At 37.8% G+C, this 14,448-nt stretch overlaps 1 protein-coding gene and 1 long non-coding RNA gene across 2 annotated transcripts in view; one reads left to right on the top strand and one right to left on the bottom strand.

The window, feature by feature from the left end:
* The window catches only part of LOC136981990 (fat-like cadherin-related tumor suppressor homolog), a 461,240-nt gene that overhangs the window by 30,469 nt on the left and 416,323 nt on the right, over window positions 1–14,448 (bottom strand). Inside the window, 1 exon segment of the mRNA XM_067278416.1 lies at window positions 3,021–3,373. Within this exon segment, the coding sequence (XP_067134517.1) occupies window positions 3,021–3,373 (353 nt within the window).
* On the top strand, window positions 161–1,119 carry LOC136981996 (uncharacterized). Its single transcript, XR_010881818.1, has 3 exons — window positions 161–279; window positions 482–745; window positions 1,055–1,119. It is a non-coding gene; the product is annotated as an uncharacterized lncRNA (long non-coding RNA).

Consider the following 14,448-nt stretch of genomic DNA (forward strand, 5'->3'; position numbering starts at 1 on the left):
CAACGACATACATCATTGACAGGTTTTATTTGCCTAATCAAGGCTATAAAAGCTATATTTGAAGAGCTAATAGCAATACCTTTACCTTTGTTGAAGTATGAAACAGATATTCATTGTGTTTTTATTTATTATTACATAATTTTTAATCTGCACGTTTATTATTTTTTTCAGTTATCTTCTTACATACAAGTTGTCACAAGATCATGTTGAACTGTTTTTTGGTATGATCAGAGCAAAAGGTGGATGGAACAACAATCCGGTTCACTGCAACATACAAGTGTTTGCTTACCCAAATGCAATTTAAAACAAGCCAAACGACAAATGCAATTCCTCAGGACACAACAATTCTGTGTGGCATCAATAAGTTCTAGATCACATAAACATTTTCACACCAACAAGATAGTTCTTGGACATAATTTCAAAACATGGGAAGTGGAAAAGCCTCTCGAAGATGCCATAGCAGTGGATGCAGCACTTCAAGATCATAGATACCATCTAAGTTCAGCAGGAGTGCATTTAACAGAATTCTCAATGAATGCTATTGAATATATGGCTGGATTTGTAGTCAAGAGTCTTTTAAAGGGTATTTCTTATATAAACTGCAAAAATGCTTTGTTTAGTCCTGCAAATACTTCATTAAGGCCTATAGTGCAACTAAAAGATAATGGAGCTGTAATACATGCTAACGGTGATGTTATTAATGTTTGTAAACAAACAGAAAAGGAGATTCGTTATTTAATGCTAAGTAAAGAAAACTGGAAACTACAAAAAAATGTTTTGGCAGGTATTGTTCAATCAGTGATTATGCACTATACCAATGTAAATATATTTGAAAGTGTAAAAGATCATGCTACTGACATTTTGGACAATCGTCTATACAAACTCATTACGGCTGTGGCTAAAAGATATGCTAAAATCAAATTGCATCACGAAAATAAGCAGATCATCGTAGATATGAGAAGTAGAAGTAAAACTTTGTCAAAGTTAATATTGTTTATGAATTAGTAAAAAACTTTGCATCACGAATCAATACTAATTTTGACAGTAATGTCAGAAAAATGGATAAGCATATCCAAATAGCTTAATATTTTTTATGTTGTATTTAGCCTGTACAATAACAATCTCAAATATAGTAATAATAAATTAATGTTCTTTTGTGCTAGCATTTTGTGTTTTAAATGTTTTTGTAGCGTTGATCTTAATATTGTAAATTTAATATATTTTTATTTAAAATTTTTAATAAAACTTTAGAATGTATTCAAAAATTTTAAAAAAGAATAAAATTGATTTTAAGTAATTCGCTTAATAAAACATTAAAAAAGTCTCGATGACTGCTGACTACCAAACACTGACTGCTCCTTTCTGCCCCGAACATGGTCGAACGCACTTCCATTTGGTGGACACACATCGTGTAAGGGAAAGTAGGTCACCGCTGATGCCCTGTGAATACACTATACTAATAATGTATTTTTTCATACTTTTCAGTTATCCGACCAACCCCAGTCCCCAATTAAGTCGGATAATCAATGCTCTACTGTAATATAAAACAAATATTGAATTTTTTAAATAAACATATTTTCACAAAATTATAAAAATAATAATAATAAAAAACAGAAATTAACACTTTCAACAAGAGTCGCATTTGCCCTTGCCTGCCATATACTTTTCCAATGCGGCGTTTAGTCGAATTAGCGAGAAACTACCGGGAAGAGAAGTTCGTTTCCGATCCAGAGTCGATTATTAATTACAAACATGGTTGGGTTTTGAAAATTTCGTCTTGCCGACGGCAAGAAAACTGAAAGACAAAGACGACGTTTGGCGTTTATGCACAGAAAACATTTCCAAACTTTAACGAAACGACCCGAAAAATAAAGGCGGCAAAAAGGGGACTTTTATTTAATTATTCCTTCTTTAAATACCGAAAGATTGAAACTTTTTGCGCGCGTTAAGCAAATAATCGGGAGACTTAATCTGAGGAGCACAATCGCCACTCACCCGCCGTTTTGTTTACTTCCCTTTTCATATTTGTTGTTTATACAGAGACGTCGATTTTAGCGAAAATCAAGTTTATTTTGAATCGATCCAACGGGTTTAAGGACTATTTAAAAAAGATGGTGATTTCCACTTACATACCTTTCTTATTTACCGGAAAAACGCCATCGACGCAGCCTGGACCAGTTACCGGTCAAAGAAGAAAAAATCGTCGCCCAAAGTTAGAAATTATTATTACACCGCGAGAAGGCCAGGGACGACGGCGAAACTAAGGTAAATAAGGAGTGGGCCCTCACCGGCAAAAGTACTTCCAATTTTAATACACAGGCGGGTTGGAAAAAAAACACGCGGCAGCCGGACCCGCCGCTTACCCCGACCACATTTTTACCACAGGGGAAATCCCATAGGAGCAGAAGGAACAAATTCCATTTTAAAATACTTACCAATGGCATAAAATTAGGACCGGTCCATTTTATAAGATTACAGCTAACTGTAAACGCCTCTGCCCTTTCCTAGATGCTGAGACCCACTGAATCCTCCGCTCGGCCTTTGGCCGTCTTCCTACGTGCGGAAACTAAAACGAACCAACTTTTAAAAACGTTTTCCCCAAGGAAAACATTGACGCGGGCTCTAAATTTACAAAGAGGTTACCGACCGTGCCTTAAAGGAAATTGCCGGCGTTTCGTAACTCCGCCTACGATTTTCGGACCTCTCAGTAAAATACTTTGGCATTTCCCCATTTCCTCTTCCCCTTTTCTCGCTCGTCCAACGTAAAAGTTTCTCCACCTCTTTGCACAAATGCACCTTTCTGCTTCTCTTCTTTTCCCCGGAATATTAAAAATAAAATTGGACCGCAGCGCCCGGAGGAGGAAAAAGTTATCCGTCGTCTGACCTTTGGCTCCTCGGCCGTTGAAATAACGGGCGAAGTTAAGTCCAGCCCGTTATTTCAACTGCTGTCCGGTAAAAGTGGTAAATCATCGGGGGTAAAAGGCAAAAGAGCAGAATAAACGAATAAATAGAACAAATACCTTCTGAGGGTGGCGACCGGGTTTCCGGCCGTGACGTGAAGAGGGAGAGAGATTCCGTTGATTAATATTTCGTCCATGCATCCTACGAATCCCATTCTGATGTCGGCGTAACCGGCGGAACGCACTTCCGCCCCGAAGTACACGTCGCTTCCGTCCAGGTTTAGAACTTCGTAAAATCCGGGTGAGGTGCCCGAGGCTCGATGTCTCCTATCCACCACTAATTCCGCCGTGTTTCCTCTTCTTTCCAAACGTATCTCGTGCCAATTGCCGTCGTTCACCGGCGCGCGTTCCACCCTTATCATGCCTTCTCCGCTACCGCAGTCCAGTCTGTACCGGATCAAACCGTTTTCAATCTGAAGAAAAAAATTCCAAAAGTTAATTCTCATGCCGAACTTTTATTATTTGAAAGTAACCGTCGTCCCCAAAAGCGTAAAAAAACGCATAATTTGAGCGAAAAAGGGAATTTTTTACGCTATTTGGTAAGGTAAAACCATACAAAGACCGTAAAAGCTACGGACGTAACTCAACGCGCATAAAAAAGAAGGCGCGGGCCAGGAGAAATGATCCTCTGACACGCAAAAAAGTAAGCTCCTTCGTTCCTTACACGTCGACGGAAAATTTTTCGGGGATCGCCCTTCCGCCGTAAGTCGCATGGTACTTTCCGCGAAGTTATCTTCCAACTCCGCCAAGGCTCCCCCTTTCCTCAGACCGAGGAAACGGTGGCATTCCGGTAAAAAATACAAAGTTACTGGAAATTAGTCTTTGAGGGTTTTCAGGTGGCCTTTGTATCGAGAACGCCTGCAACTTTGCTAGATGTGTATAAAAGAGTCGTTTCGGTGTCGTTTACCGGCACCGAAATCTGGCTGAGAGGTCGAGATACGGCTTACGTCCGGGAACCCGGAAAGGTAAAAGTCCGGGGATTTTCAGGAGTGGGTCTGTCCCCGGCGCCACGGATCACATTAAAAGGCCGGGTCGGCGCCCGTTGAGAAAAAAAACGTAATGAATCTTACCATACACACAAGAAAGACATCGGCCGTACACGAGGTGTTTAGCTGGTAAAAAAAAGAGCAAGGGAAAGGAAACGGGAAGAAAGAGGGAGAGGAAATAGACAGTAGAGAAAGGTAGGATCCCTCTGAACGGCGTACATAAGACTACAGTAGCCTCTATGTTTGATGTTGGCGTGCAGTTTTTAGGCTGCAAGGCCGTAGTCCCCCGAAGGGTCTAAAAGAAAACTTGAGTGTAGCGAACACCAATAATTGAGTGCCACCACGAACAGCTAAGTGTAAAAGTTAGTGCCAAGTGGCTGTTAGTAGGATGACTTATATCTACTTAATACTAATAAAACTAAACGCGATTATGAATCTTAATACTACTTAACACTAGACAGACAGCGCGAAAAGCAAACCAACACAATGACAAACTAGACGAGACGAACGGACCAACAGAGACAAACGAGCAAGATCCCAAAATTATTTATTTATTTATTTTTTAAACATTGACTTACACACTAACTAAACTAATCTACTATAACATAGGACGAATCTAACCACACGACTAAAGCTAACAAATCCTAATCTAATTAGCGGCCGGATGGCCGAGCGGTCAAGGTGGCAGCCTACCGCTCTGGGGGACCCGGGATCGAATAATCCCCAGGAATTTTTCGGGGGGTGGTTCGTTCGGATATGTCGGGCCCCGTTCCTCACCACCCGGTCGCACCATTGTGGGCCTGGCCGAACCCATAATGGGTCTACTAAAAGAGGCCCTCTTAGTGCCCACAGGGCGGAAAGAGTTAAAAAAACCCTAATCTAATTTAACCTAACCAGAAACCAAGCTGAGTCCCTAATCTAACTTACAACTAGGACTAACGAAATTTAGACTGAAAAAAGAAGACAGAAAATAAGAATTAAAAGAATACAAAGTTGAAAGGAATCTATATACCGACAGTTGAAACAAAGCAAGGGAAAGCTGATTGCCATCTGTGCCCCCGGAATGAGCTCTCCAGAGCCTCACTAAGGGATATGAATGCGAGTAGATAATGGAACATTGTACGCATATGAATGAGTTGGCGCAGGTTTCAAGGCCAGTTGTACCCTTCAAGGATAGCAGCTCTCATCAAACCATCCCTAATGTGATTGTACCTATTGCAGCGAAAAACTAAGTGAAGTGGTGTTTGGTCCTTCTGCCCTGAATACCACAATGCGATTGTGATATGCAAAGTTGCCATGTCCTGTAAGTAGCTGAGTGAGGGTGTAACTAGGGCAAAAGTAACAAAGAATCGCAGTAGTGTCAACTTTGGGGATGAGAGTGTAGGTGAGCCTACCAGTGGTTCATAATCCCAGCTGTCTTGCCAGAGAATGAAGATTTGCTTCTTGACGTGATTGTTGATGTACGAGGTAGAAATGTAACTGAAAGTACTAGTGACCAAAGACTTTGCAGCTTGTTTGGCAAGACGGTCAGCGGTCTCGTTTCCGAGAACCACCTTGTCCCGAACCCATTGGAAATCTATTCTAATGTTGTTGTCTAAAGGCCTCCACACACGTTCAGGAAATCCTTTGAGGAATAACTGTGCAAGCCTGCCCTTCAGAAAATTCAGAATTTCCTGTCGCCCACACACGAGGAGGAAAATCTCTCGGTTAGTCAGTCGGCCATGGCATCTGATGACGTACTGGCTGTTCTCGGATGTTTATTGGCAACAAATTGTATTAAAACTCGCGGGAAAAAACATGTACGTAAAAGTCTGTGTGTAAAGAGTAGTAGTAGTGGTTTGGGTAGCACTGATCACAAAGTTAATTTTTCAAGAAAAATCTTGGGCCATAGAATTCTGTTAAAAACATCAATTACCAGCGAAAGATCAATAGCAAGTCGATTTTACTACCAAAAAAATTCATGGGTTAAATTTTATAGACGAAAAACCATCGGATATAACTGACTGGATCGAACATAGTAATTTACAAGACTTATTAAATTATTTCTCAACGTATAAATAATTATTTGTATTTAAAGGTGGATAGATAGGGGAAAAAGTCTTTTTAAAAGCTGGAGCTACAGTTATTTAGACATCGAACTTTTTGGGTGTCCAAGATCAGATAACATTAAAAAGAATTGTTATTACCACAAATATTTTAAAAAGCATTATTCTTTTTGCGATCTTACGAACAATTCTTAATTGAACAAAAAATAGACATTTTCAAAATTAATACGTTGTATAGATATTTAATAAATAAGTAACAAATATAATTTAAATAATTATTATATTAAAATATTTCCCTATTTTACTTTGTCTTATTGTTAAAATATTATTTTAAGTCGTCATGTTTTAATACAACGTTAAAACATTAAAATAGGTATAGGTATTAAAACAATACATTTTTAAAATGTAAAAGAAAATGATATTATAGAGTATCAAGATGTTTTATGAAAACTAAAGAAGTGAACTGAAAAGTTTTCTAAATATAAAAACTGAGGAAATGAATTGAGAAGTTTTCTAAATATTAAAATTACTTATAATTTTAATTTACTCGAGAAATTTTTGATCTGAAAATAATTTTAACTTTTAACATTTTAACTATTATTATTTATAACCTGAAAAATTAAATTTTCAGGTTATAAATAATAAAAGTTAAAAAGGTTATAAAAAATAATTCTTCCAAACATTCCCGAGACATTTTTTCTCACTACTCCGCTGCCTCACAACTGAACGACACGACGGCACACACGTTCAGTTGGCCTGCGCAGTCCAAACTGCGCAGGAAAATCAAATGGTTTTTCGTTTCTACTCCAGCAGCCTGTACAGTCCACAGAAACTGTAGTTTTCCTCCACACGCTAACAGGAATTCCTCAAGGCCAGGCCTGACAGTTATTCCTCAAAGGATTTCCTGAACGTGTGTGGCGGCCTTTATACGTGTGTAGCTTCTACCAGTTAAACCGGGTGAGGTTGGTGCTCTGTAAAGCGCATGCGCCAATGCCTATAATCTGGCTGCTTGGAAACTGGCCCAGTTTCAACAATACAGCGCTTCCATTCCGCCACTGATATTCGAATATACAATAGCAATCTTATCGTTTATTTCACATGTAGTATAGAAATTTGTAATAAGATACATAATGCAGTTATAATAAAAAATTAATTTTAATTAATTCAAATTACGTTAAAATATGAAAATTTGTGTTTTAGAAACTACAAGGAAAGCGGCGTTTCCACCGTTTCCAATGACCCAGCACGCCACTGTTGCCTATGCTTAATACTCCACTGGTGAATGCTATTGAGAATGTTGTTGCATATGTTCTATAAGCATTCACTGTTCCTGTGTGAAGCTAGGATAATTGTGTCATCGGCATAGCCTTGTAAAGACCAACAACTGCCGAATTATCGGGCTAGCAAATGGCTATAGTAATATTAATAATTTAAGCTAATTTGGTACTAGAGTTAGGCGTTAGGCGCCATCTCTTGCTAAATTTAATAATTAGAATTTTAATTAAATAATTTAAATAAATTTAGGCTTAACTGGAAGAAAAGAATCGGCCCGAAGCGGGATTCGAACCCGCAACTTCTGCTATCCGTGCAGACACGTTACCAGTTACGCTACCCGGACCTTCGGTCCGATCCTCCCCTTCCAGTTGATATAAGATTACCGTACGACCATCGACGGCTATTACAATGCCGGCTGGGAACACATTAATTGCCCACGTCCTCCCAAAGGCACTCAACCGGCAGTTGTTGGTCTTTATATATAACGGGTTAATTGTTGTTTATTTATATGTATACGCCTTGCCGGGGTTTGCGATGGCCGGTTGAGTGCCTTTGGGAGGATGTGGGCAATTAATGTGTCCCCAGCCGGCATTGTAATAGCCGTCGATGGTCGTACGGTAATCTTATATCAACTGGAAGGGGAGGATCGGACCGAAGGTCCGGGTAGCGTAACTGGTAACGTGTCTGCACGGATAGCAGAAGTTGCGGGTTCGAATCCCGCTTCGGGCCGATTCTTTTCTTCCAGTTAAGCCTAAATTTATTTAAATTATTTAATTAAAATTCTAATTATTAAATTTAGCAAGAGATGGCGCCTAACGCCTAACTCTAGTACCAAATTAACTTAAATTATTAATATTACTATAGCCATTTGCTAGCCCGATAATTCGGCAGTTGTTGGTCTTTATATATAACAGGTTAGTTGTTGTTTATTTATAGGCATAGCCTTGTATGTGGCAGCCAGGAGGCAGGGTGTTGTTTAAGTGCAGGACAGAGTTATGGGCTATGTTCCAGACCAGGACCAGACTTGGATCCCTGAGGACAGCCCAACTGATGGGTATGATTATGTTATTTTGTGTTGTATAAACACCTGCACTCCTATCGCTAAGATAGGATTGAGGAAGTTTGTAAAGATTTTGAGGGCAGTGATGAGTGTGTTATGTGTGCAAGCCAGAAGGCCACCAGGCGTGATTGAAGGCGCATCTAATGTCAATAGTAATTATTGCCGTATGCTGATTATTAAGCTTAGCCTGATGGATGAAATTAGGGGCCGTCCATAAATTACGTAAGGGCGATTTCGGCCATTCTAGACCCCCACCCACTCCTGTGTAAGAAACCGTAATATTTTCTTTGATCCCACCTTCCCTATGTTACGTAATATTTAGGCATGATTTTATTGAAAGATTTTAACCAAAAAAATATTTTTATGAAACCCTAAAAACCTTAGGTCCAAAATATATAATTATTAATTAGTTAATTAATACGTACTATTATTTATAAAAGACTATGTGAACAAATTTAAAAATATAAAAATTTAATGAATTCGAATGAACAATTTATTTTAAAAACTTTGTTAATAATTAAAATATAATCTTTTTATTATTATCATTAACTAACGTCATAATATTAATTTTTATATTAATTTTAATTTTCACAAAAAGACGCAAAATACTTTGACAGATCGACTAGCTAGTACACGTGTAAACAGAAACGTCATAATAAAAACAAGCGAGAATAGAGAAACCACATTCCGTTAGCATATTGATTACATCTTAGCTAAGGCCAAGAAACTAAACTACGTGCTGCAAAAATGTGCTAGGTGCACTTTACTGGAAAAGAGTAGAAGGCCCAACCTTACAGCATAGCCTTTGAAAAGGAAGGATGAAGAATTTTAGAGGAAATGAGAAGAAGGAAGAAAAGAAAAGACTAATAGGAAAGTGTGAAACAAGAGACCTCAGAGCGCCCAGTCGGTTCTATTAATAGAAAATAACAAATGTACAAAATACGGGGCATAGCCCATAAGCAAATAGTGAATATAAAGGAATTACAGAAAGGTATGGATGCCCAAGGGGCTGCCTCTGGTGACGCAAGTACAGTGATATACAAATAGCAGGAACACAAATGGCCAAACACCTGGTGGTTACAATGGGGCTGCCAAGAAACAAACAAACCCAGAACAAAATTTACATGAAAATAATAAAAAACAAAAGGAAATGATACAAAGACAAGTGGTTGAGCACTTCTCAACCTAGGACCCATGAACAGCACTTAGGCCCAATGGGTTAACAAACAGTGAACATGCAGATGACAGCAACCCAGAGGGGCAAGCACTATGCTCCTGGAACTGTCAAGACAAACAAACCCTAAAACAAGTAAACACGTATGTAGAAAAGATAGGTGGGAAAACATCCCATCCCTGGGTCCAAATGATGGCCTAAACTTAGACCTGATGGGTAAACAAACAGTGGGCCCCATATGAAAACAACACGAAAGGCCACCCCTAGGGCCTGGGGCTGCCCAAATACAAAGACAACCCGAACAAATAAAACAGATCAACATATAACTACAGATAGAAACCTCCCTTAGCAGCCTCTTGGCCAAGGTATGTAAGGAGTAGTAGACAGATACTTAGAAAGATGGGGCCGTGACCCCAATGCTGATGACAAAGGTTCTCAGAGCGTTGTACGTCTTTTTGTTAATAAAAAAGTCTTTAACAGCACAAAGCCAACGTAGCCCATGGTGGTATATGGAGTCTCTGAGGGCTTTCCGCTGTGAGGTGTACTTGCTGCACACAAAGAGGATGTGAGCAGTATCTTCTTCTTCCTAAAGTGGACAGTCACACTTTCCGTTTCCTTTTTGCAGGAACCTCCTTAAGTAGGAACAGAAGTTCCCGTGACCAGTCAAAATTTGGGTCATATGGAAGTCTGGAACAAAGAAGTCCATTTTTTGCCTGTCCTTGATAATTGGAAGAAATTCGTGTGTTGATCTTCCCGTGTTTTCGTTGTTCCATCTAAGTTGCCAGCTTTCCATGGTGTGGTTTTCCAATTTAGTATGAAGCCAGCAGCTAGGGATCTTCCCAAAGGCTGCTTCTCTCTGCGACCGAGCGGCTTACCTCGCAAGAAGGTTGGCCCTCTCATTACCGTCTATGCCCGAGTGGCTTTTTATCCACGAGAAGGATAACGTAAGGCCTGCCAACTCAAGGTCAGGATACAACTAATGATTGTGTACTTAGTATTTAACTTATGAATTTGAAAGAGAGCGGTCCAGCTATCACTATAGAGAACAATTGGATTTTTGAAATTTTTGTGGTGCTCTTCCATATACTGAAGTGCTTTTAGGATAGCCAGGCTCTCTTGGCTTGATTTATTGAGCAGTGGTGCTAGGTGCACCTGGGGACTGAATCATAAAGCTTGTAGAACTCTATATAATGGGGCAATACAACCAATACTACTTTATGCAGCCTCTAGCTGGGATCATGTAACTAGTAAACATTCAGTAGCAAGTAAATTACTCTCTCTTCAAAGACAGTTTGCCATGAGAATTTCAAAGTGCTGCAGAACTGTTTCTACTAATGCCTCTCTGATTCTAGCAGAGCTCTTTCCTTTGCCACTATGTATTGTAGAAAGGTTCTAAACTACTACATCAAGGCTCAACAACAGTCTCTACTTCTATCTACAGCTGTTCATATGGCAGTGGCGTGCCGTCATTGGAAGCGATGGAAGCGCCGATTCCACCTTCTAATGACCTTCCCTTGTATTTTATAAAATATAAATTTTCATATTTTAACGTACTTTGAATTAATTAAAATTAATATTTTATTATAACTGCATTATGTATCTTTTACAAATTTCTATACTACATGTGAAAAAAAACGATAACATTGCTATTGTATATTCGAATAATTCGGTGGCAGAAGGAATGTCGAAACCGGGTCAGTCTTCTAATCAGCCAGATTATATAGGCATTAGCACATGCGGTTTACAGTGCACCAACCTCACCCGGTTTAGCTGGTAGAAGCGACACACTCGTAAAGAGTACAGCTTTATATCCCGGAGCGGTTGTGAGCTGTTAGCCACCTGCCTGTCAACTTCCAAGCAGCCAGATTATAGGAATTGGCGCATGCGCTTTACAGAACACCAACGTCACCCGGTTTAGCTGGTGGATGCTTCACACATAAAGCTTCTAACTTTATATCCCGGACCGGTTGTGGGCTGTTTAGCCGCCTGCCTGCTAGATATTCGGCCGCCCTAGCCCGATTACGTGAATCACGAGTAGACTAGATCAACGGCGGGCAACCCCGGCCCGCGGGCCAGCTACGGCTGGCGAAAAGTTTCTATCCGGCCCGCGAGATCTTTAATAGATTATTAAATTGGAAAAATAACTAATTAATAGTTAATTTTCCAATTCTTTGTAATTTTCGAAAACGATAAGAGAAATAAATGTAGTATAAATTTTTTATTTATTTATTTCATATTTGCAGACAAAAAATTACGAGTCACAAAAAGGCGTCAATTAACTACTACGGCCCGCGGAAAAACGTAAAATTTATTCTGGCCCGTGTTATAAAAAAGGTTGCCCACTCTAGACTAGATTTATAACTTAACCCAACCGATAGGAGTTTACTGGCATGTTTTTATGATAGTTCTGTATAGTTGACAGGAGTTTAAAAAAATCCATTAAAATATTTGATATATTTATTCTGTATTTAGTCTGCTCTCCCATCTTATATTACTTACGGGTTTCAATGTTAAACCGGTGATATTACGATTATAGTATGTCCCATCTGTAAGGGAATGCAGAAAAAACGTGTACAATTCTTGTATAATGTTAAAAAATTAACTGTTACTTTGGCATCATCATTTACAACCAAATTTAATGAATGAGACGTACAATGGTACAAAAAAAGCTCTAGAATTTATTTTCCTTAAATGTACGATCTAAGTATCGGTTGTCATAAAAATTTGTCTTTCCAATGTTTTCCCAAGATTACAGATATTCGAGTACAAAGTAACTGGTTTTGACTTATTTCTACTAAGAAGTAGTTAAATAATTAAGAGATTAGGGAATGGGGACATAAATAAAACCCTACTGAAAGAGCCAGAATTTTACTTAAACAAAAGCTTAACCGAACCAGTCACTTGCTCAGTACAGTGGGAAACTGATTTCCGTGTACACCTGGTACTAAAACGAATTGCAGTAGTTAGAAAACAAATGACTATTAAGTTTAACATATTTACATCTATGGTGAGGAACGTTTAAAATTTACAACGGCCCCGTCGCGTCCTTTGAGATATACCAGTGACGCGACAAAAGAGGCATTTGACATTGACCGATATCGGCACCCTCGGGATTTGGCACGGACACACCTACCTGGACCGTCTCTGATTCCATCATTAGCCACTCGTAGGGAGCTACAGTATTTCACTAAGTGGATTGTTTTAAGATTTAAAAAGTAAAAAACATTTTGTTATTTTTATGTACGTTTCTTCCCAAAGTTATATTTAATTATAAGTTTCTTTAAAAGTATATTCGTACAATTGAAAAATTTTTTGTACTAGGTATGTATTACGTATGGTTTTGTACTAGGTATGTACTAGGTATGTATTCGTCACACATTTTGTTTTACCAAGTAAGTTTTTCTGATAATTTTAATATTAGCCCTTATATCGTGGCTAGTGATTCAAAAATTTATTTTAAAAAAGTTTTGGCTCAAGACCATATAATGAAAAAGAAAACATTATTAAAAGAGAAAGACCAATGCCTAAATTAAATATAAATACGTCAGCAAAAAATTTTGACATTTTGACGATAAAATTTATGACGAATGACGATTCTTTCGTAAAATTGAAGCAATTTGGAAATCAAAGAGGAATAGAATTTAACATTGATAGACAATATAAAATAAATATTGAAAATTATAAGATAATTACAATTAATAGATATATCTAAATTAATAGATGTTATATGTTTTTTCTCAAAGCGAGAATTGGCATTTAGAGGGCGTAGGAAATTTATTGAATCTAATAACGGAGGTAATTATATTGAACTTTTTTATTTATTAAGTACGTCAGATAATCTATTAAATATACATTTAAAGAAGTATACGGTTTTTACTGGCTTATCAAACAAACGAATACGAACGGGCCCTGACGCGCAATTAATTGATTGCCCCTGAAAGTCGGCTTCTTACAGAAACACAGCTTCCCTATCATCAAATGTCACGGCACGCCACTGTCATATGGTACCACATTGCAATTACCCTACTATCTCTGATCATCACCCTGTAAACATGGTTATCCCAGGGTACATTTGGTGTCATCTGCTTCCTCCATGGATAACCATGCAGACATTAATCCACAGATGGGTCCAAAAGCCCCCTTCATGTTGGCTCAAGTATCTGTATCTTCCTCCAAACTGACATATTTTGCCCAAAATATGTTAAAAGATACAGATACCCACCCACATACCTCCATCTACCAACCTGAAGCTGTTCAGTGGCCACTTCACTACCAAACAAAACTCTATCAACATTTACAGTGATTCTCAGTCTGTCCTAAAAGCTCTATTAAATCCCAATTGCAATAGCAATAAAATCACATATATCCAGCACTATATTAAAAATCTTGTAAATAAGATAACTTTTATATGGTATGGATAGTATGGTAAGGCACGCAATTTTATTATATAATATAAATATAATATAAAACAAATATCGAATTTTTTTAATAAACATATTTTCACAAAATTATAAAAATTAAATTGTAAAAATAATAATAAAAAACAGAAATTAACACTTTCAGCAAGAGCTGCATGTAACACAAAAAGAGCTGCATTTGCCTATGTCTGTTCTATTATTTTAAAAATTCTGTATAATAAAAAATAATAATAAATTTAGTTCATTTATTTACATTGAAAATCGTTAAATGGAAAATTTAGGAAAATAATTTAAAATGACAAATAGTATAAATGCAAGTTATTTTACATTCAATTGGAATCTCTTATATACAAAATTTTATGGATTTACTTCATTAATTTAGTTTAAGAGCACTTTTCATGTAATTATGAAGTTAAAATTGTGTCCTGAGTTACAGAAGTGTGGTTATTGTGTTCTTAATAAGAACACTTCTAGTTCTTATGTACACATTTAGCACACATTTTAAACATTATTCAAGCATTTGCAATTAA

This window comes from Centruroides vittatus, unplaced genomic scaffold, assembly GCF_030686945.1.
Source record: "Centruroides vittatus isolate TY-2023 unplaced genomic scaffold, ASM3068694v2 contig_8, whole genome shotgun sequence".
Taxonomy (NCBI): Eukaryota; Metazoa; Arthropoda; class Arachnida; order Scorpiones; family Buthidae; genus Centruroides; species Centruroides vittatus.